The 22,127-nt window shown below is 47.5% G+C and overlaps 1 protein-coding gene across 1 annotated transcript in view; it reads left to right on the top strand.

Annotated features, from left to right (window-relative positions):
• Positions 1-22,127, top strand: part of LOC141998730 (butyrophilin subfamily 1 member A1-like) — a 61,382-nt gene that overhangs the window by 17,486 nt on the left and 21,769 nt on the right. Inside the window, exons 3-7 of the mRNA XM_074971708.1 lie at positions 7,138-7,419; positions 12,250-12,366; positions 16,550-16,582; positions 16,888-16,920; positions 17,009-17,045. Of these exons, the coding sequence (XP_074827809.1) occupies positions 7,138-7,419; positions 12,250-12,366; positions 16,550-16,582; positions 16,888-16,920; positions 17,009-17,045 (502 nt within the window). The remainder of the gene's footprint in view (positions 1-7,137; positions 7,420-12,249; positions 12,367-16,549; positions 16,583-16,887; positions 16,921-17,008; positions 17,046-22,127) is intronic.

The following is a 22,127-nucleotide window of genomic DNA, read 5'->3' as shown; positions in this document are numbered from 1 at the left end:
CCCTTACAAAAATTCCCCTATTTCAACCAGGCGACCATGAATGATATCACTCTCCTGAGGCTAACACAGAAAGATATAGACCGAATGTTGCTTGAATGCGACCAAAACCCAGGACCATTCGCTGCCGTGCTTTGTGCTGCAATGATTCCAGAATACTTTCAGAGTACCTCCAGGACAGCTTCATGGAGACGTCCCTGGAGGATTCCCGCTACATCCCCAGACATGTGAACAGACTTTTCCAGTAGCTGTACTGGCCGCGAATGCATCCCAATTCTTCAGGGCAAATCAAACATTAAACACTATTGCTTTTAAACCCTGTACTGTAGTTACAAATGTGCACTCACCAGAGGTGCCTTCTCTGGCTTCAGGGTCGGGGATCCCGCCTTCGGAGGGTATTGGCTCCAGGGTGATGAAAAGGTCCTGGCTGTCGGGGAGAACAGATTCACTGCTTGCCCGCTGCGCATTCTTCTCCTCCTCCTCCTCCTCTTCCTCATCCACAAAATCCTCCTCCCTGTTGCGTGAGACTCCCCCCTTGCAGGTGTCCACGGACAGTGGTGGGGTAGTGGTAGGGTCCCCTCCTAGAATGCCATGCAGCTGATCATAGAAGCGGCACGTATGGGGCTCTGATCCGGAGCGACCGTTTGCCTCCTTTGTCTTTTGGTAGGCTTGTCTCAGCTCCTTAACTTTCACGCGGCACTGCTGTGTGTCCCTGTTGTAGCCTCTCTCCAACATGCCCTGTGAGATTTTGGCAAATATATTGGCATTTCTTCTTTTTGATCGGAGTTCTGCCTGCACAGATTCTTCTCTCCATACAGCAATCAGATCCAATGTCTCCCTTTCGGTCCATGCTGGAGCTCGTTTGCGATTCTGGGGGGACTGCATGGTCACCTGTGCTGCTGAGTTCGCCACGCTGACCAAACAGGAAATGAAATTCAAAAGCTCGCGGGGCTTTTCCTGTGCACCTGGCTAGTGCATTGGAGTTCAAAGTGCTGTCCAGAGCGGTCACAATGGAGCACTCTGGGATAGCTCCCGGAGGCCAATACCATCGACTTGTGTCTGCACTACCCCAAATTCAACCCAGCAAGGTCGATTTTAGTGCTACTCCCCTCATAGGGGAGGAGTATAGAAGGCGATTTTAAGAGCCCTTTAAGTCAACGGAACGGGGTTGGTTGTGTGGACGCATTCATTTTAAAATCGACCTAATGAGGCTAAAGTCGACCTAACCCCGTAGTGTAGACCAGGACTTTGTCTCTCTTTGTAGGTCGTTTCCCTCTCTAGGATGGTCTGTGTGAAATTTCCAAACAACCTAAGGGCATCTCTGCACACACACACACTGACACCACAATAATGAAATCAGTTTGAATTCACACCTTTGATTAAGGTACAAGACTCTTGTTTCAGATTAAGATAATTTTATTTCAGTTTAGCTCATCAATAATAAAAAAAACTCCAAGTGTGATCAGGTGTGGGAGGTGTTACCTTAAATCCTACATTTCCTTGTTGAGTGTTTGTCTTTCTGTTTTACTGAGGCTGTGTCTGCGCTGAGGCTGTGTCTGCACTGAGGCTGTGTCTACACTGAGTCTGTGTCTGCACTGAGGCTGTGTCTACACGTATAAGTTCAAAGTGCTCCCGCAGCAGTGCTTTGATGTGCGAGTGCGGACGTGCTGTGAGGGCTGGGAGAGAGCTCTTCCAGCGCTCCTGGTAATCCACCTCCACAAGGGGATTAGCTCTGAGCACTAGGAGTGCTTTAAAGCGCTCAAACTTGCTGCACTCGGTGGGGTGATTTTTCACCCCCCTGAGCCAGCAAGTTGGAGCGCTTTAATTTGCCAGTGTGGACATGGGGTAAAAACCTCAAAGCGCTGCTGTGGCAGCACTGTCGCGGCAGCGCTTTGTTCGGACAGTGTGGTCACCCGCGAGCGCTCGGGAGAGAGCTCTCCCGGCGCTCTGTGTCATCCACCCCAATGAGGGGAATAGCTCCAGATGCCTCCCAATGCTCGGAGCCTGTCTTCACTGGTGCTTTACAGCGCCCAAACTTGCTGCGCTTGGTGGGGTTTGATTTTTCACACCCTTGAGCGAGCAAGTTACTGTGCTGTAACTTGCAGTGTAGACATGGCCTGAGTGTATTTCCTGGCGTTCAGTTGTACCAGTTTTCTGCTATTCACATCTTTATTCTGGAAGGGTACAAGGCACTGCCAAGCAACCTGAAATCCTGTATAACAAGGTTTGTTATCTGTGAATTAATTTAATGCTTGTCTACACATACATGTGCACTGGTTTTGATGAACTAGTGCAAAGCTCTGCGTGGACAGTCCTAAATAAGAACATAAGAACAGCCATACTGGGTCAGACCAAAGGTCCATCAAGCCCAGTATCCTGTCCTCTGACAGTGGCCAATGGCAGGTGCCCCAAAGGGAATGAACAGAACAGGTTATCATCAAGTGATCCATGCCCTGTCACCCAATCCCAGCTTCTGGCAAACAGAGGTTAGGGACACCATTCCTGTCCATCCTGACTAATAGCCATTGATGGACCTATCTTCCATGAATCTTCTAGCTCCCTTTTGAACCCCATTATGGTATTGGCCTTCACAACACCCTCTGGCAAGGAGTTCCAGAGGTTGACAGTGCGTTTCGTGAAAAAATACTTTCTTGTGTTTGTTTTAAACCTGCTACCTATTAATTTAATTTGTGGTCCCTTGTTCTTGTATTATGAGAAGGAGTAAATAACACTTCCTTATTTACTTTCTCTATACCACTCATGATTTTATAGACCTCTATCATATCCCCCCTTAGTCGCCTCTTTTCCAAACTGAAAAGTCCCAGTCTTATTAATCTCTCCTCATACGGAAGCCGTTCTATACCCCTAATCATTTTTGTTGTCCTTTTCTGAACCTTTTCCAATTCCAATATATCTTTTTTGAGATGGGGCGACCACATCTCCACGTAGTATTCAAGGTGTGGGCATACCATGGATTTAAATAGAGGCAATATGATATTTTCTGTCGTATTATCTATCCCTTTCTTGATGATTCCCAACATTCTGTTCCCTTTTTTGACTGCCGCTGCACATTGTGTAGATGATTTCAGAGAACTATCCACAATGACTCCAAGATCTCTTTCTTGAGTGGTGACAGCTAATTTAGACCCCATCATTGTATATGTATAGTTAGGATTATGTTTTCCAATGTGCATTAGTTTGTACTTATTAACATTAAATTTCATCTGCCATTTTGTTGCCCAGTCACCCAGTTTTGTGAGATCCTTTTGTAGCTCTTCGCAGTCTGCCTGGGACTTAACTATCTGGAGTAGTTTTGTATCATCTGCAAATGTTGCCACCTCACTGTTTACCCCTTTTTCCAGATCATTTATGAATATGTTGAATAGGACTGGTCCCAGAACTGACCCCTGGCGGACACCACTATTTACCTCTTTCAATTCTGAAAACTGACCCTTTATACCTACCCTTTGTTTCCTATCTTTAACCAGTTACCAATCCATGAGAGAACCTTCCCTCTTATCCCATGACTGCTTATTTTGCTTAAGAGCCTTTGGTGAGGGACCCTGTCAAAGGTTTTCTGAAAATCTAAATACACTATATCCACTGGATCTCCTTTGTCCGCATGCTTGTTGACCCCCTCAAAGAATTCTAGCAGATTGGTGAGGCATGATTTCCCTTTACAAAAACCATGTTGACGATGAAATTATGAAACCATGAAATTATGTTCATCTATGTGTCTGACAATTTTGTTCTTTACGATAGTTTCAGCCAATTTGACCTGTACTAAAGTGAGGTTTACTGGCCTGTAGTTGCCAGGGTCACCTCTGTAGCCCTTTTTAAAAATTGTCTATCCACCAGTCATTTGGTACAGAAGCTGATTTAAATGATAGGTTACAGAAGACAATTAGTAGTTCTGCAATTTCACATTTGAATTTCTTCAGAACTCTTGGGTGAATACCATCAGGTCCTGGATACTTATTACTGTTTAGTTTATCAATTTGTTCCAAAACCTCCTCTAATGACACCTCAATTTGGGACAGTTCCTCAGATCTGTCACCCAAAAAGAATGGCTCAGGTTTGGGAATCTCCCTCACATCCTCAACAGTGAAGACCGATGCAAAGAATTCATTTAGTTTCTCTGCAATGGCCTTATTGTCTTTGAGTGCTCCTTTAGCATCTCGATCGTCCAGTGGCCACACTGGTTGTTTAGCAGGCTTTCTGCTTCTGATGTATTTGAAAAATATTTTGCTATTACTTTTGGAGTCTTTGGCTAGCTGTTCTTCAAATTCTTTTTTGGTCTTTCTAATTATATTTTTACACTTCATTTGCCAGAGTTTATGCTCTTTTCTATTTTCCTCATTAGGATTTATCTTCCACTTTTTAAAGGATGCCTTTTTGCCTCTCACTGCTTCTTTTACTTTGTTGTTTAACCACAGTGGCGCTTTTTTGGTTCTCTTATTATGTTTTTTAAATTGGGGTATACATTTAAGTTGAGCCTCTATTATGATGTCTTTAAAAAGTTTCCATGCAGCTTGCAGGGATTTTACTTTTGGTACTGTACCTTTTCATTTCTGTTTCACTAACCTCATTTTTGTGTAGTTCCCCTTTCTGAAATTAAATGCTACAGTGTTGGGCCGCTGTGGAGTTTTCCCTGCCACAGGGATGTTAAATTTGATTACAATATGGTCACTATTATCAAGCGGTCCAGCTATATTCACCTCTTGGACCTGATCCTGTGCTCCACTTAGGACTAAATCAAGGATTGCCTCTCCTCTTGTGGGTTCCAGGAATAGCTGCTCCAAGAAGCATTCATTTAAGGTGTCAAGAAACTTTATCTCAGCATCCCTTCCTGAGGTGATATGTACCCAGTCAATATGGGGATAGTTGAAATCCCCCATTATTGTTGAATTTTTTATTTTAATAGCCTCTCTAATCTCCTTGAGCATTTCAGAGTCACTAACACCATCCTGGTCAGGTGGTCTGTAATATAGCCCTACTGCTATATTCTGATTTTTCAAGCATGGAATTACTATCCATAGAGAGTCTGTAGTACAACTTAGTTAATTTAAGATTTTTACTTCATTTGATTCTATGCTTTCTTTCACATATAGTGCCACTCCCCCACCAGCATGACCTGTTCTGTCCTTCCGATATATTTCGTACCCTGGTATTACTGTGTCCCATTGATTATCCTCATTCCACCAGGTTTCTGTGATGCCGATTATATCAATATCCTCATTTAATACTAGGCACTCTAGTTTACCCATCTTATTATTTAGACTTCTAGCATTGGTATATAAGCGTTTTAAAAACTTGTCATTTTTTGGCTGTCCCCTATTGCATGACATAATTGAATGGGACTTTTTTTCATTTGACTGTTTCTCATCAGATCCTCCCTGTATTTTATCATTTTCCAGTCTCTCCTCCTTATTAGGACATAGGGAATCTCCACTTATAGATCCTTCCCTAAGGGATGTCCGAACCAGATGCTCCTCCGCACCCGTCGGCTTTCCCCCAGCCCTTAGTTTAAAAAATGTTCTACGACCTTTTTAATTTTAAGCGCCAGCAATCTGGTTCTGTTTTGGTTTAGGTGGAGCCCATCCTTCCTGTATAGGGTCCCCCTCTCCCAAAAGCTTTCCCAGTTCCTAATAAATCTAAACCCCTCCTCCCTACACCATCGTCTCATCCACACATTGAGACCCTGCAGTTCTGCCTGTCTAACTGGCCCTGCGCGTGGAAATGGAAGCATTTAAGAGAATGCTACCATGGAGGTCCTGGACTTCAATCTCTTACCTAGCAGCCTAAATTTGGCCTCCAGGACCTCTCTCCTATCCTTCCCCATGTCGTCGGTATTTACATGTACCATGACCACCGGCTCCTCCCCAGCACTACACATAAGCCTATCTAGATGTCTTGAGAGATCCGCAACCTTCGCACCAGGCAGGCAAGTCACCGTGCGGTTCACCCGATCATCACAAACCCAGCTATCTGTGTTTCTAATGATCGAATAGCCCATTACTAATACCTGTCTCTTCCTAATAACTGAAGTTCCCTCCCCTGGAGAAGTGTCCTCAATGTGAGAGGATACCACAACATCATCTGGGAGGAGGGTCCCAACTATGGGATTGTTTCCTTCTGCTCCAGTTGGATGTGCTGCTTCCCTGAGGCTTTCATCCTCCTCAACAGCACAAAGGCTGTCAGACTGGGGGTGGGACCGTTCTACTGTGTCCCAGAAAGTCTCATCTATGTACCTCTCTGTCTCCTGTAGCTCCTCCAGCGCAGCCACCCTGGTCTCCAAAGTCCATACACGGTCTCTGAGGGCCAGGAGCTCCTTGCACCGAGTGCACACATACGCCACCTGCCCATAGGGCAGGTAATCATACATGCCACATTGGGTGCAATAAACTGGGTAGCTCCCAATCTGTTGCTGGACTTCTGCCTGCATTCTCTTTTTACTCCCGAAGCTTGTTCCCTTGTTGGTGCTTTGTTTTTATCAAGCGATGTTTTGACCTTTAAGTGCAAAGAATGTTAGGTGTATCTAGCCCCTGCTCACACTCCCCCTGTAAACTCCCTCGCCAAACTCCCCTGTTCGCTAGCTCCTCTGGTTGCTTACTTTTTAAAGCCCTGCTCTGCCTGAGTAGCGCCGCCCCCTGGTTGAGGGTTGATTGGATGCCTCGTCAAGAAGCTCCTAGCTCTCAGCCTTGCCTAGCAGGCTGCTAGGCTCAGCACACACACGGTCAGCACACGGTCCCCCAAACAAACAGACCACACGGTATATTTCAGTCAAGCAGCAAACACACCACAAACACTACAGACAACAAACTTACCCCAAGGAATATTGATTTATCTTGAGTCAATTCCTTCTTGATTTAAGAGTGTCCACACAGGAATGTGCACTTGATGAACTAAACCAGTTTAACTAAACTGGAGCAAATTTGTGCATAGAAAAGCCCTATTATAATATTAATTTTACTGTATATCAAATATTAATCTGGCCAGATTAACTGACCAACCACACTTGTGAACTCACATCTGATTATTAGTTTAATAGGAAATGGCTTTTGATAACAGTGTAATGAAGCTTTTGGCTCATTACTGGGCACTGTAGGATTATCACAAGTTCATTTATTTCTTCTGTAGATATGGGCTCTGCTCCTGTCATCTCTGTGGAGGGACACCAGGACGGAGGGATCCGGGTGGTGTGTCGATCATCCGGATGGTACCCACAGCCCAAGGCTCAGTGGAGAGATCTCCAGGGGAAGCTCTTAGCATCGGCCTCTGAAGAAATAACCCCAGAGGCCAATGGCCTGTTTCAAACAGAGATTGTCATTGTTCTAACAGAAGAGTCCAACCAGAAAATGTCCTGCTGTGTCAGGAACCCCCGACTCAACCAGGAGAGAGAGTCAGTGATTTCCATAGCAGGTCAGTGCCCGTCTGTGCCGCACATGGACAGACCGAGATGCTGGAGACATGAGCGGAGAGTATTTATCATTGTGTCTCCTATTTATTGGCCTGAACCTTCAAGGTGCTGAGCATGTCTTGTAAAGTCCTGAACAACCTCCATTCTCTTTGGAGATGTCTACACTGCAGTTAGACACCTGCTGGTGGCCTGTGCCAGCTGGCTCAGGCTAAGGGGCTCGGGCTAAGGGGCTGTTAAATGGCAGTGTAGATATTCAGGCTTGGGCTGGAGACCAGGCTCTAGGACCCCATGAGGGTCCCAGAGCTCAAGCTTCAGTTTAAGTCCATCTACACTGCCATTAAACAGCCCCTTAGCCTGAGCCCAGTGCACCTGAGTTAGTTGGCAGGGGCCAGCCGCAGGTGTCTAATTGCAATATAGACTTACCCTTTGACTCACAGGGGCCGTCCTGCATAAAGTACATCTCAGTTATGTCATATCCATATCATAAGCATATTTTCATAAAGATTATGGAGTGTAACGTCACAACAGCAATCATTCTTCTCAGTAGGGGTGGGGGAGGGAATTCTCCTTTGTTCTTGTGGTGTGGAGAGGACTGTGTTGGAATTTCAAGCTATCACTTTAAGAGGGGGTGTTTGCCAGGTCCTGTTCACAGACCAGAGGGCTCTGTAGAAAATCCTGCGAGTTTACAGAAACAGTTTGTGGCAAGCTGGGGTGTAAATCTGCCTCTCACTAGCCTGCCACATACTAACTGTCCATGTGGACCCTGCTACGTACACTAGTAATTCCGTAGTGTGCTTTGTTCTACCCTGTTTTGAAAACAGAACAGATCAAAATGCACCAGGGAACTTGTAGTTCACAGTCACAGGGTGCACACAGCCAGTTAGTGCACGGCAGGCTAGTGCAAGGTGGATTTACATCCCAGGCTGCCACACACTAACTGTTCCTATAGACAAGCCAACGTAAAGCAAGGTGCCCACTGCCTTAGGGAGCAGCCTCCTCTCTGTGGTTTTGGTTCTTGTGTGTTATGGTTCTGGATTCTAAGAAGTAAAGTCCTGTTGGTGACATCCCCTAGGGTACAGTCTGGACTGTTGAACTGCTGTGTCCCTTTAACTGTCCAGCCCAGGGTGCCTTTTACACGGCTTTGCTAGTGAAATGCAGCCTCTCTGGGCTCTGCTCACACACAGCCATTAGCATGTAAAGTCACTCCCAGCAAAGTTACATGAATGCTTTCCCAGCCACTTATGAACTACATAGGGTGACACTCGCAAATTCCCCAGCCTTGCACCCAGAAATGTGCACCCTGTAGTGTCCAGCACACTACTGAACAATCTTTAATAGTCAGTCATTTCATCAACGGAAATGATTCTGCTGGGGTGTTTGTTAACCTGAGTAGAGATTTCCCAAACACTTCAACCAAAACACACTGGTTTAGGTAAAACAATAAAACAAGTTTATTAACTAGAGAATGGTAGATTTTAAGTGATAATAAATGATAAGGCATAAAGGTCAGAATTGGTTACAAAAGAAATAAAAAATGAAACCAAAAACTAATTCCTAAACTTTACCAAGCTAAACAACATTTGAAAGCAAAAAGGTTTCTCACACCCAAATACTTACTGCAGTCCAAACTAACTGGCAAGCCTTCCAGCTAGGACCAACTCTCTCCCTCGCCCCCGTTCAATGCTGCTTCTACTGACTTTCAAGCAACCTTATTGCTGTGAGTAGAGATGGGGGAGGAGAGGCAAGGTGAAGATCACTGTCTATTATTTTATACCCTCCTCCTCTCTTTGAGGATTACTCCCCACTGGGGTGTAGACAAAACGGTCCCCTGTGTATGTGAGATTCAAAGAGTCTATCAGGCGAACTGTAAATTTCTTGTTCGCACCATCTGTGTACGTGACGTGTGAGATGTCACTGGGGATGATATGCAAATCTTTTTACAGTCCCCCTGATGGCGAATGGTTGCCTCAGCAGTTAATAGCTTCCCATCACCTGTCATCAGTTCTTTGTTGTCTCTGAGGAGCTAGTCTGTGGGCATTCCCCAGCATTATAACATATTTCATTAACAAACATAGTAAAATCTCATAGCTCCACATACAATGTTATCGTACACATTTAAACAGAAAAATGATATTCAGTAAATTATGAATTTCAAATGATACTTCACAAGGCACACTTTGTACAAAATATATCATAACCATATAGCAGTGGTGAACATGGGCTTTCAGGGTTTTATATGGGGTGCAGTGTGTCACAGTGCTATGTAAAGCAAGGTGGGATGAATTGTGTCCGCTGCCTTAGAGACTCCATTGTGGGGTTCTTGTGGGTTAAGGTTCTGGATTCTAAGGAATAAAGTCACATTATGCTTCAACTTTCCAGCAAGAGTATTGATATCTGTGTCTAACTTCTCTATGTGCTGTGACCATCGCAGTTCTTGGGGGAGGGAATTCTCCGTTCTTCTCACTGAGAGCTGCTGGGTGCTGACAGTTTATGAAAATCTGGCTAATGAAGTCATTTTTCCTGACTAGCACAAGAGAGCCCTGGATATGATCTGAGCATTGCTACTTAGATGACATCTGAAACTCCCACATCAATGGGAGAGCTGTGCTATGGGCCTCCTCCTGCAGTTCAGACTCTGGCAAAATCCCATCACCTTAAATGAGAGTTTTGCCCAAGTCATAACTGAGGATCAGGTCGTAACTTGTACTTAATTGCTCAGAAGGCAGTAATCACGGAGCTCCACAGCCAGCATCGGCCATGAATGTACATTGTGGTTTTTTATTTCACAGCACACAATGGAACGGATCCTACCTTCCCTGAATAACCAGGTTGATGAGAGTTTTGGCAGTGCTAACAATAAAGGATCAGGCCCAAAACATGCAGAAACAAACTTTTAGCTAAAAAGTATCTTGATTTTTAGAAAAAAGGTTCATATTTTTCTGTATTATTATCTACCAAATAACTTTGTTAATACAGAATGTGTAGTTCATCACTATTGTCATAAACATACAGCTAAGGGTAGCCTAGAATTCCTTCTTAACCCCTTACAGGTAACAAGGAATTCTAGGCTACCTGTAGCTGTATGTTTATGACATGTCAAGGTTCCCTCCCCTCTCTGAACTCTAGGGTACAGATGTGGGGACCCGCATGAAAGACCCCCTAAGCTTATTTCTACCAGCTTAGGTTAAAAACTTCCCCAAGGCACAAATCCTTCCTTGTCCTTGGATGGGTACTGCTGCCACCACCAAGTGAGTTAGACAAAGATTCAGGAAAAGGACCACTTGGAGTTCCTGTTCCCTAAAATATCCCCCCAATCCCCTTCACCCCCTTTCCTGGGGAGGCTTGAGAATAATATACCAACCAAATAGGTAAATCAGATTCTTAAAAAACAGAACTTTATTATAAAGAAAAAAAAGTAAAAGAAGCACCTCTGTAAAATCAGGATGGAAGGTAACTTTACAGGGTAATCAGATTCAAAACACAGAGGATTCCCCTCTAGACAAAACTTTAAAGTTACAAAAAACAGGGATAAACCTCCCTCTAAGCATACGGAAAATTCACAAGCTAAAAGCAAAAGATAATCTAACGTGCCTTGCCTTATTTACTTACTCTTTTTGCAATATTGAGACTCATTTTAGGATGATTTTAGGAGAAGGAATTTTCTGACCTGATGCTTCTCTGTTTCCCCAGAGAACACACAACACAGAGCACAAACAAAGACTCCCTCCCCCACCCCCAATTTGAAATTATCTTCTTTCCCCATTGGTCCTTTTGGTCAGGTGCCAACCAGGTTATTTGAGCTTCTTAACCCCTTACAGGTAAGGAGGAATTCTAGACTACCCTTAGCTGTATGTTTATGACAACTATAATAATAACAATGTTGCATATGTTAATCACTATTCATCTGAGATCTCATAGTGCTGCACTGCTGATAAGCTTATGGTATGCCCGGTATCACATGATTGTTGTGTTCACAGCATACCCACAGAGAGTTAGAAACAAAACAAATACTCTTCCTGGAAGGTTGCAATGTAATGCTGCTTTATTCCCCAAAATCCAGAACTCTAACACACAATAGGCAAATACAGAGAGAGACAAAGCAGGCTGCTCCCTGAGGCAGGGAGGCAGAACATAGCCCATCTGGCTCTGTGCAGAGTGACTGCAGAGGCCCCACACTGCATGCTCCTTACAGAGCCCCCTAGCCTGCAAGCAGCATCAGAAAACCCCTCAGGATTCAGAGTGACAATTTGTGATTTCTACACAGTTTTCAATACACCACACTAATCACATAGCAAGGACCCTGTCGTCAGCATTGTCCCAGGGCCCAGGGAAGAGGAATCTGGAGGAATTTTTAATCTGACTCTCCAGGCTCAAGTTTTGTTTGTATTAAAATCCTGCAATAACATCTTTTGGGCCAGACTCTCTCATGTGGCTGAGCCCCTCTGAACACAGGGGAGTTGGGGGTGTCAGGAAGCTAGTCACAACTCTCTGATTCTGAGGGCCAGTCTGCACTGGCTGCAGCTTGGGGATCAGTTAGAGCAGCCTAGGAAATACCTGAATTTATGCAGGTGGGGGATAGATGTAACACAGCAGAGCTCCACCCTACCCCCTCCCTACCTCCAACACGCCCCCTCCCTTTAACGAACCATGATCAGTAAGAAGAATAAAGCTTGGACTTTCATTGACTTAATAATAAAGCACAAAGGAGCCACATCTCACGATGTATTTCCCTGTGAGATTCTTTTAACTAACCACGGTGTCACCACTGTCACAGTGTCCTGCCTTCATTCTGCGCGTGTTTGCTCCCAAGTCAATGGCACTTTCTCTTGCAGAGCCATTTTTCCCAAGGGTCAATCCCTCGAAAGTGGCTCTCTGGGTGATCCTGACTCTCCTGGCTGTTCTCATGGCCCTGGCCGGTTACTGCTTCTGGAGGCGACACAGAGCAATAGGTGAAGTAACGGGAGAGGGGGCTTTGGGGTGAGGGGAGAGAAAAATGAAAAACAAAAGTAAAGATACAGGGATTAAGGGGCTTTGATTCCATGTTCAGAAGAGTTTCAGGCAATGGGCGGCGGGAGAAGGGTGAACGATGACTTCACAGTTGAGCTGAGAAGTGTCAAATGGCTTCACCCCTTCAACACCCACTAAAGGATCCCAATCAAATGGGATTCTGAACTATTCCACGGGGATCAGCACCACTTACATTGAAACACCCATGTGGGGCTCAGTGAGCTGGGCTTGGAGCGCTGACATTTGTAACTTGGCAAGAAAAAACTAACAGAAAGTAGGAGGAGAGAGGGGATTTCTTCGGTTCCAGTTCTGCCCCCGCCCCAGTCTGTGCATGCCCCTTCCCCTCCCCTTCTAGAGGAGTAGGAGCTGTGAATGGGAAAGTAGTGATAATGGAGAGGTTAGCAATTACCTTATCTACTGTGTGGTCATGCACCAGCACTCAGAGAGAGCTCTCCCTGCGTTCCGGGAAAACCACTCCACGAGGGGCGGGGCGTAGCTCCCAGTGCTGGGAGCCTGTCTACACTGGCAAGTTATTGCGCTGAAACTTGCTGTGCTCAGACTGAGGGTGGATCTACACTGCACACTTCTATCGGTATAACTACATCCCACGCTTGGGGGTGTGGGAAATCCTGACCCGTGAGCAACTCAGTGATACCGACCTAGCTCTCGGGGAGGTGGAGTACCTACCCCAATGGGAGAGGCTCTCCTGTCAGTGTAGGTAGCATCTCCACTAAGCGCTCCAGCGGCACATCTGCACTGGTGCAGCTGCAGTGCTGTAGGTGTAGACAAGCCCTGAGATCCTGCTACAGGGACAGGGCAATAAACTCTCTATTGTAGTACAAGTGCTCAGCTGTAGGTTTTCCTCTGATCACAAGGGGTAGAAATTGGCCTTCAGTGATCTGGGCATCTCTAGCAATGCTGGGGTTTTCAAAGCTGCCTAAGGGATCTGAATACTCAATTTTTGTTTAAATTAATGGGCACTGAGTGTGCAAACCTCCAAGGCATCTGTGAAAGTCCCAGCCAGGGTTTTCTCGCCTGAAGTGCTGTGTGGGAATTTACAAGTATCTGAAGAATTGGGAAGGGGAAATGTCTGTTACAACAATTTCACAGTGAGGACGGAAGCAGATAATTCAGAGAAGCAGAAAGGAGCTGTGCTTTGTACTTGTGAAAGCTGGAACTGGGTGTTGTACCTTTAGAACTGTCACCGGTAAGCCTTCTGCCTGCTGGAACTGGCAGCAACAAGGGCCGAGTTCAATATCTAGGGGTTTCTCTTCAACAAGACAACACAAAACGAGCTTGAGCCCCCACCCAGTAACCTGGGACAATTATATACCACGCTCTGGGTGTCTCTAAGAGGCAATACTTTCTCTCTTGCAAGCACAAAGTCTCAGTGTAGAAAGAAACTTAATAAAAGGTTGGAAATAACCCAGCATTAATTTGGGAATACACCACAAACAGAGTTCATAAACATAAACAATGAGCCAAAGACTCAAGCAGTGTCCTTTTCCCCTCAGGTTCTTCAGTCCAGCAACCAAATGTCCCTTTAACATGCCCATCCCTTCTCTGCACCCCACTCACAGTTGTTGTTCTGGGTCAGTGCAGACCCAGAGGTGCATCTGCAGAGTTCACCTCCCACCCTGGGTGGAGAGGGGATAAGCAGGCACATTAGTAGCTCTGCTGCCCAGGCAATTGCTTGTCACTCCTCGTCGCCAGCCACCATGCTGGCTGACCACTGTGCCTCTTCACCAGCTACCCTGCCAGACAATTGGCCCTCTGCTTCTCTTCCCCAGCCACCCTGCTGGCCAATTGCTATACCAATCCACCAGGATGTTTTCAGGTCCCCTGCACTGAGCACAGCTCTCATGATTTCAGCTGTTAGAGTGTGGGAGCCTCACTGGCTGGTGCACGCTAAGCAAACTCTTACATCAGAGACGCTGTCCCAAACAAGGTCTAACAGTTAGACCTAAATATCAGTGATTTCAGCTCTGGGGTGTATAACAAAACTCTCAATTGAGTCCAAATTAACTTTGTTATTACACAGCAGACATAAAGGATCAAATAGCTGGCTGGCCAGCCTCACTAGGCTTTGGAGCCCATGTCCACTGCCTAGCGAGTGCCATTTAGTTGAGGGTGAGTCCTTCAATCAGTTATGCCACGTACAGTTCTGCTGCTCTTGATTCACACACCAAGGATAACAACCCTTTATTACTCCTGCCCCAATAACAAGGAGATGGGGGATCCCACATAGAATCATAGAATCTCAGGGTTGGAAGGGACCTCAGAAGGTCATCTAGTCCAACCCTCTGTTCAAAGCAGGACCAATCCCCAACTAAATCAGTCAGCCAAAAGTGATCATTTGGGCAAGCAATCCCATCATGTTGAGCACCTAGGCAGGGTGGGTGTGGAGGGCAGAGAGGCCCTGTGACCAGAATATATGGCGCTGCCCTTGCCCTCGCCCTCAAGGCAGTGAGGCCCCATGGCCAGAGTCAATACGGCTGCCCCTATCCTCAGGACAGCGAGGCCTAGCAGCGAAAGTCAATCAATCTGGGGCTTTAACACCCAGTGGCTCTAGCCTCCAGTAGCAGTGCCCAATAGTCACCATCTCAGGCAGTAGCACCCAATCCCTGGGGTGGCACCTGCACCCAGTGGTAGGCGCGGGAAGGGGTAGGGGGACCCAGATCCACCCTGCTCCACTGGGTCCCAACCCAGGGCCCTATGAAACCAGTAGCCCTGGTTTCAGATTCAGGTTCCAACCTCAACAAATAATCTTCCTGGGCTGCTTCCCACCCATGATTCCAGTGATGGCATTTCCTCCACCAGCAGCAGCCATCTGTCTTCCTCTGTCTCCGCAGTCAACCGGGGTTCTGCCGTGGGCTCGGTGTGTTCAGCTGCCACAGTCTGCAGCTCTAGCAGCTTCCTGGCAGGAGCTCAGAGCATGCGTACGCTCTCTTCCGCTGTTAGCCCAGGCTGGGCTGAACTGCTCCCTTGTATATCCAGCGTCCAGTTGGAGCGTGTCCAGGAGGGGCGAGGAAGCATGGCCTCTTGCACCCATAGGCTGTGTTCAACCCTTGTTGGACCAGTGCATGGTTGATAGGCCCCATCACACAGGGATTCACTCATTTTCAGTCATATGTAAAATTTGTCTGTGTCCAGAGAGAGCTATGTTGGGCTCATTTCCAAGCACTAAAAAAATCAGAAAAATTAACTGTCACTGTCTTGTTGGGCCTTTCAGAGAATTCTCTGCACTAGCTGCCCTGGTGAGCTGTGGCTAGGATGCTGTAATAACACAAACACACTCAGGACTTGCACAGCTGGTCTGAGACGCTGCTCACACTGGGTCACAAGATGGTCTCGCTCAGGCTGTTCTCAGCAGTGACTGGCAGACATGATGCTACCTCAATTTCCAGCAGTGTTGGCACCTCAGGGCTGATGCACCAAGTGGATGAGCTCCAAGTAGGAAAGAGCTGATCTTAGAGGTGATGCCTGTAGGGGCCCATCCACACACCCCTCCCTAGCTCATGCTGACCCAAGCATCCAGCTAAAGAAAGACCCCTCCACCCGATTCTTAGCTGGGGCACCCCATCTACCCAGGCCCTAGAAGGAGCTTTTCCCAGATATCACTAGGATCAGGGAATAGGCATGACCCTAGTGATACATGGCCAGCAGTTGACCTATGATGGAGCCAACCAGACCCTGTCCCTTATCCAGCTCAGGTCAATGCCCCATTCCCATCTTTCACTTTCCTCCCCATCCCCACAGTCAGGAGCTGGGGAGAGCTGGGGCCGCCCAGGGGATGGGCACAGAGGGGAGCAGACAGGGAACTGGATAAAAAAAGAGACCTTCTCTCCTCTCCCCCACAACAGTCAGATCAGACAGGAGTGTGACGAGGCCCAGGAAGCGGAGATGGCTCCTGGGGGAGACACTTACAGCAGCTCCTAGAGGTGATGGTCAGTGGGGGAGGGAAGTGAGGGATGGTCAGTGCAGGAATGTTGAGACAGATCTGTCTTTGTGTCCTGTCAGTCTGTCTGCCTCACTTTCATAGTTACAGCACAATTATACTAATATCTGGAACTGCACCATAAACATGATGGTGAAATCTCACCTCTCGCCCTTTTCTCCCTCTAGAGATTCTGCGATCTGATATGGAGAGCGAGAAAGGTCAGTGTTTGGATCCCATTACACTAGCTGACACTAGAGTTATCCCCATAAATAAAATAGGGTGAAATCTTGCCATTATTAATTAATGATTGGAACAATTTCCCAAGGGCTGTGGTGGATTCTCCAGCACTGGCAGTTTGTAAATCAAGATTGGATGTTTTTCTAAACAATCTGCTGTAGGAATTATTGTGGGGAAGCCCCCTGGCTTGTGTTATGCAGAGGTCAGACTAGGTGATCACAATGGTCCCTCCTGGCCTTGGAATCTATGAACTGATGCATCACCTCTCACCCTGTTCTCTCTCTAGAGACCTTGCTGTCTGAACGGGAAGGAGAGAAAGGTCAGTGTCTGGGCCAGTTACAAAATTAACATTATCCCCATTAAGACTACAGGGGGAAGTCTCACCTCTCCCTCTTTTCTCCCTCTAGAGGCTCTGCAATCTGAGATGAAGAGGCAGAAAGGTCAGTGTCTGGGACCAATGGGATGTGTTGAAGATTTCATGTCAAGTCAGCTCAGTTGAGCCAACTTAACTCAATTGAAAGCCACATTTACTGCCAGTGGAGTCACAGTTTAACACCTTTAGCTCAATTTTAGCAAGTGGAGTTACAGCCTGTTTGAATGAGTGACAAGGAATGTCTCCATATTGGCACCAGAGCCCCAAGCAGGGAGCTCAGGGCTGCTCACACTGACACAAAGAGGCTCTGAAGGGTGAAGGGCCCATTTGTCCTAATAAACCCCATGGAAATTACAGAAATGGCACCTTGAGCCCAGGGCACTGAATACACCAGCCCAACTTGGTCAGTCTCATTGCTGGAGACTGTGGGTACGTGTACAGTGCAAAAACCCACCCTGGCTGCGAGTCTCAGAGCCTGGGTCAACTGACTGGGGCTTGTACTGCAGGGCTAAATCTAGCAGTGTAGCCATTCCCACTGGAACTGGAGCCCAGACTCTGAGACCCTCCCCCATCGCTGGGTTTCAGAGCCCAGGTGCCAGCCCAAGCAGAAACTTCTACACTGATATTTTCAGCCCTGTAGTGCAAGCGCTGCAAGCCCGAGTCAGTTGCCCCAGGCTCACACCCACTGACACAAGGTTTTCTGCAATGTAGATGAACCAGGAGAGACTTGTCCAGTGTTTGACAAGATCCCACACCCGGGAACCCCCTGTGTTCTGACCCTTCTGTGCCCATGTAATATGGGGGGGAGGGGGAAGGGATTTTACCCTCAGTGACCATGCACACCCACAACCTCAGCTCCACCCTGCAGTGACTCCATACAATAACCATACAGGTCTGATCAGTGCAGAGCAGTGTGTGTGGTTCTACATTAAATGAAAATGATTTTTAAAGGCACACAATGTTTTTCAGTTTCCCCCTCATGATCTTACTGCAGGGCAGAGTTAAGGTTGTTTAGATGCCTTAGCTGCATTTCTAGACCATAGATTTCTTTTATAATTTAACCATAATTTGTATTTCCTGGGTGTATAACACTTGGTTTGGGAATAATTAAAAGATTCCTCCTGTAATGTGTTTTACCCTAAGTTACAAGTATGTTCTCTCAGCCTTAGCTCCACATTAATGTAGTTTTTATCTGGGAATTGCACTGTGCATTACGGCCCGGATCTACAAAGAAACCCCAGACATAAGCCTCTCAATCCTAGTTTTAGGCACCATGGTCCACAAAACCCCACTTGGTTGAAACCCAACCTTGTAGGCACCTAAACTCACTCGGGGCATTAATCTCTGGTGTAAAAGTTCTCTCAGTGTCTAAGTTTCTGCCTCTGGGCACATGAAGCACACAGGTGCCCAGATGTCTATAGCAAGGCAACCATCTCCCACCTGTGCCCCTGGAGACACATAAACTGAGGGGAGGAGCATTTAGCTCACTTGTGGGGCCTGATCCAGTAGATGTGCTCAGAGGCTACCCACCAGCACACAGAACGAGGTGGGAAAGGGAGAGGTTGTGAGCCTCCTTTGTAACATTTAGCCCAGGGGTTAGGGTACCCACCTGGGCTGTGGGAGACTCTGGTTCAAGTCCCACATATCTGCCAGATAAGGAGAAGGCATTTAAACAAGTATCTTCTACCTCTCAGGAGAATGCTCTAATCACTGGGCTATGGGACATTCTGATGTGAAGCTCCCTTTGTCTCTTTTCAGAGTAACAGCCGTGTTAGTCTGTATTCGCAAAAAGAAAAGGAGTACTTGTGGCACCTTAGAGATGCATCCGATGAAGTGAGCTGTAGCTCACGAAAGCTTATGCTCAAATAAATTGGTTAGTCTCTAAGGTGCCACAAGTACTCCTTTTCTTTTTGTCTCTTTTGTTACACTTTAATTAAACATTAACTCAGAATCACTCTATAACACCTCTCTACCCTTCGGCCATCTTGCGTGGCACGTGGCCCGTGCCTTCCTCTGTCTCTCAGACACAAAGAGATGCCTAATCTGCCTGGCTCCAGAAGAGGGGCTCCTGGCTGTGGATCACTAGCAGAGAAAGGCACCAAATTCAGGAGAGGGGTGGGGCTTAGAACATACCCCTCTTGTCGGCCTCTCCCATTGACTGGCTTACATGGCTTCTAACACACTGGGTTCTGTGGATCCCATTCTAAGTCGCCTGCTTCTCCCCATTCAGTGTATCGGGAGCTCTGAGATGCCTTTGGGGTTACACGAGTTCTAAATCGCTGCAGCCTGCTCACAGTGTGAGAACCTTGTCTGTGCCCACCCGGGGAAACTCTGCCAAAGCTACTGGCTACAGGCAACACGAGGTGCTGTGCTCCGGGCTCCATGAGCCCCACTGTGTCTCTCTGCAGGCTAGCAATTCACACCCCGGCTTTGTTACACCCCTGTGCCCAGTCCCCTGTCTCCTCCTGGACACCAGCAATGCACCCCCGCTTACCGGCTTCACCTTGGTTCAATACACTCCTTTGCACCAGGCACTTAGACACGTCTACAGTGAAACAAAACTGAAGTTTAATTAATAGAGCCTAAGACAGAGACTCAACTAAAAGCAAGTGTAGATTTGGAAACATAAAGTTACAGGTATAAGAAATACAATCTATAGCCTATACTTGTTTGCAGGTTATCCTGTCTAACAGGGTATTTCTCACCCACTGGATAGTTCTATTCACAGTGGCTGTGAGAAGGCTGGTGCAGGGAATGGAGTTACAAATTTCTAGCCTTTCACACAATGAGGCTGAGGTTTTCGAAGCTGCCTCAGAGATCTGGATGCCCATCCAAATTCCTGTTTAAAACCTTGTTAAAACTTTGTTTTCATGTTTTTGTTACAATCAGACATGAACAGGGCTTTTTTCCCTGTCCTAGGATGTCCTGCAGGTGTCTTCCTGCTCCCTGAAGCTCTCCTTAGCTGAGGGACTTGCTGGCCAGGCTTTTATGAGGACAAGGCGATCTTTAAGCCGTCACCTGATCCCTGGTCTCAACATCAGCTGATTAGTCACAGGGTGGGGCTGGGCCCAACTCCCCTTAAAAGACCAGACACCCTGTGACACTTAGTCTCGCCCATCTTTACACTTTCCATCCCCAACCCCAGTTCCCTGTCTACTTATTGTCCCTTCTGCCTTCCATCTCTAAACTCAGTGAACACTCTGTCTACAATCGCTGTCTGGAGTTCCTCTCCTCCAATTCCATCCTAGACGTGCTCCAATCCAGCCTCTGTCCCCTGCACTCCCCTGAAACCGCTCTCGCCAAAGTTTCTAATGACCTTCCTCGCCAGCTCCTATGGCTTCTATGTGATCCTCATTCTCCTTGCGCTAGCTTTATGCTCCTCCTTCTGACACCACTGACCAGACCACTCGTCTCCATTAAATCCTTGGCTTTCACAGCTCCCTCCTCTACTAGTTCTCTTCCTGCCTTTCTAATCACTTCTTCGGTGTCTGTTTTGTTGGGTTGGTCTCTTCCTGTCTCCCTCTTTCAGAGAACATCCCTCCCCCAGAGCCCAGTGCTTGGCCCCCTGCTCTCCTCTCTCCACACCCTGCCTCTAGTAGCTCCTATCTACACACATGACTTCAGATACCACCTCTGTGCCAATGTCTCTCAAACTGTTTCTCCACTAAAGACTGTTCCCACATCTCAACCTATCTGACATCTCCTCATCAATGTCTAGAGGGCAACTTAGGTTCAACAGCTGAGTGTTTAATCTCTTCTGCACCCCTCATAGCCCTCCTCACTTCCTAGTTTCTTCATCTCTTTGGATAACACCATGAGCCCTCCCAGAGGCAGGGGGCTGGGGCTGCCCTCCCTCCCTCCCTGCCTCCCATCCTGCCCACTGGTCTGCCCCGAGCTAGGTACCAGGATCTCTCCCCCTCCTGTGGTCCAGAGATTGTAGCCCTGAGGTGGGGTGTGAGGCTTGAGCTGACTGGAAGGAGCCCAGAGTGGAGTGGGAGGTCTGGAGTCTGAGCCCTGCTCGAGGTGGCTCCTTATGGGAGGGGACCGGGGCTATTTCCCCAGCCCTGGCTGGGAGAACCACTCCATGATGTTGGCCTGAGTTGGGAGTTGAGTGGGAGGGGCAGAAAAAAGCTGTCCTGTATTTTTGAAATACAGTGTTGGCCACCCTAACAACACCTCCATCTGCCCAGTCACTCAGGCCAGAAATCTGGGCATCATCTCTGACTCAGCCTCTCGCTGGGCCCGCACGTCCTGACCTCACCCCAGTCTCCCTGCTCCTGCCTGTATAACACGTCACAGATACAGCCTCTTGTGTCCGTCTCAACAGCCCAGACTCTTGTTCATCTCACACCTCCACTGCTGTGATCGCCTCCTGTCCGGCCTTCATGCCAGCCGCTTTGTCCCCTCAGCTGCATCCAAAGCACGGCTGCTAGGCTCAGCCCTCAGGCTCGTCTCTCCTACCACATCCTCCACTTAGTTCCACTGAGGCCCCCTCCAGCACAAGCTCCTTGTCTTTGCCTTTAGGTCCCTCACCAGTTAGTCCCACCCTGTCTGAGCAATTGGCGCCACCTTCCCTCTGCCAGCGATGGCAGCCTGCAGGGCCGGTTCTAGGGGCAGGCGCATGGGGCCGGGTCACCCTCGTCACCACTTCCAGGGGGAGCTGTACTGCTGCTGGGCTTTTTTTTTTTTTCTCCTGGCAGCCTAGGTATGGTGACCAGGTAGCAAGCGTGAAAAATAAGGACTTTTTTTTTGCGGTAGGGTGTATAGTTGCATATATAAAACAAAGCCCCTCATATTGGGACGGTCCTGATAATATTGGGGTGTCTGGTCACCCTCAGCCTGGGTCACCCTCCTGTCTGCTTCTCCCTTAAAAAGCACAGTGTTTTCTCCCCCTCCCTTTCCATGTACAGAAAAACACCCCCTCAGTATTAGTAAAGCTGCCCCCTTCTCCTCTCTTTAATCCCTCCTCCAAACCCAGCTGTGCTGTGGCCCCTGGAATCTCTCCTGGCTGGCATTGGACACCTGGTGAGCTGGGCTTTGGTTTGTTTTTATCGTTATCTCCCCCTCCGAACCCCTTCACCCCACTTGTCTATTTCATCCCCCTGTTGTACCCTGTCTGCCATGCAGAGGGTGAGCTCCCTGGGCCAGGGACT

This window comes from Natator depressus, chromosome 14 (assembly GCF_965152275.1).
Source record: "Natator depressus isolate rNatDep1 chromosome 14, rNatDep2.hap1, whole genome shotgun sequence".
In the NCBI taxonomy this organism is placed as follows: domain Eukaryota; kingdom Metazoa; phylum Chordata; order Testudines; family Cheloniidae; genus Natator; species Natator depressus.
The sequence above is the reverse complement of the archived record's forward strand: the minus strand, read 5'-3'. Positions and strand labels throughout refer to the sequence as shown.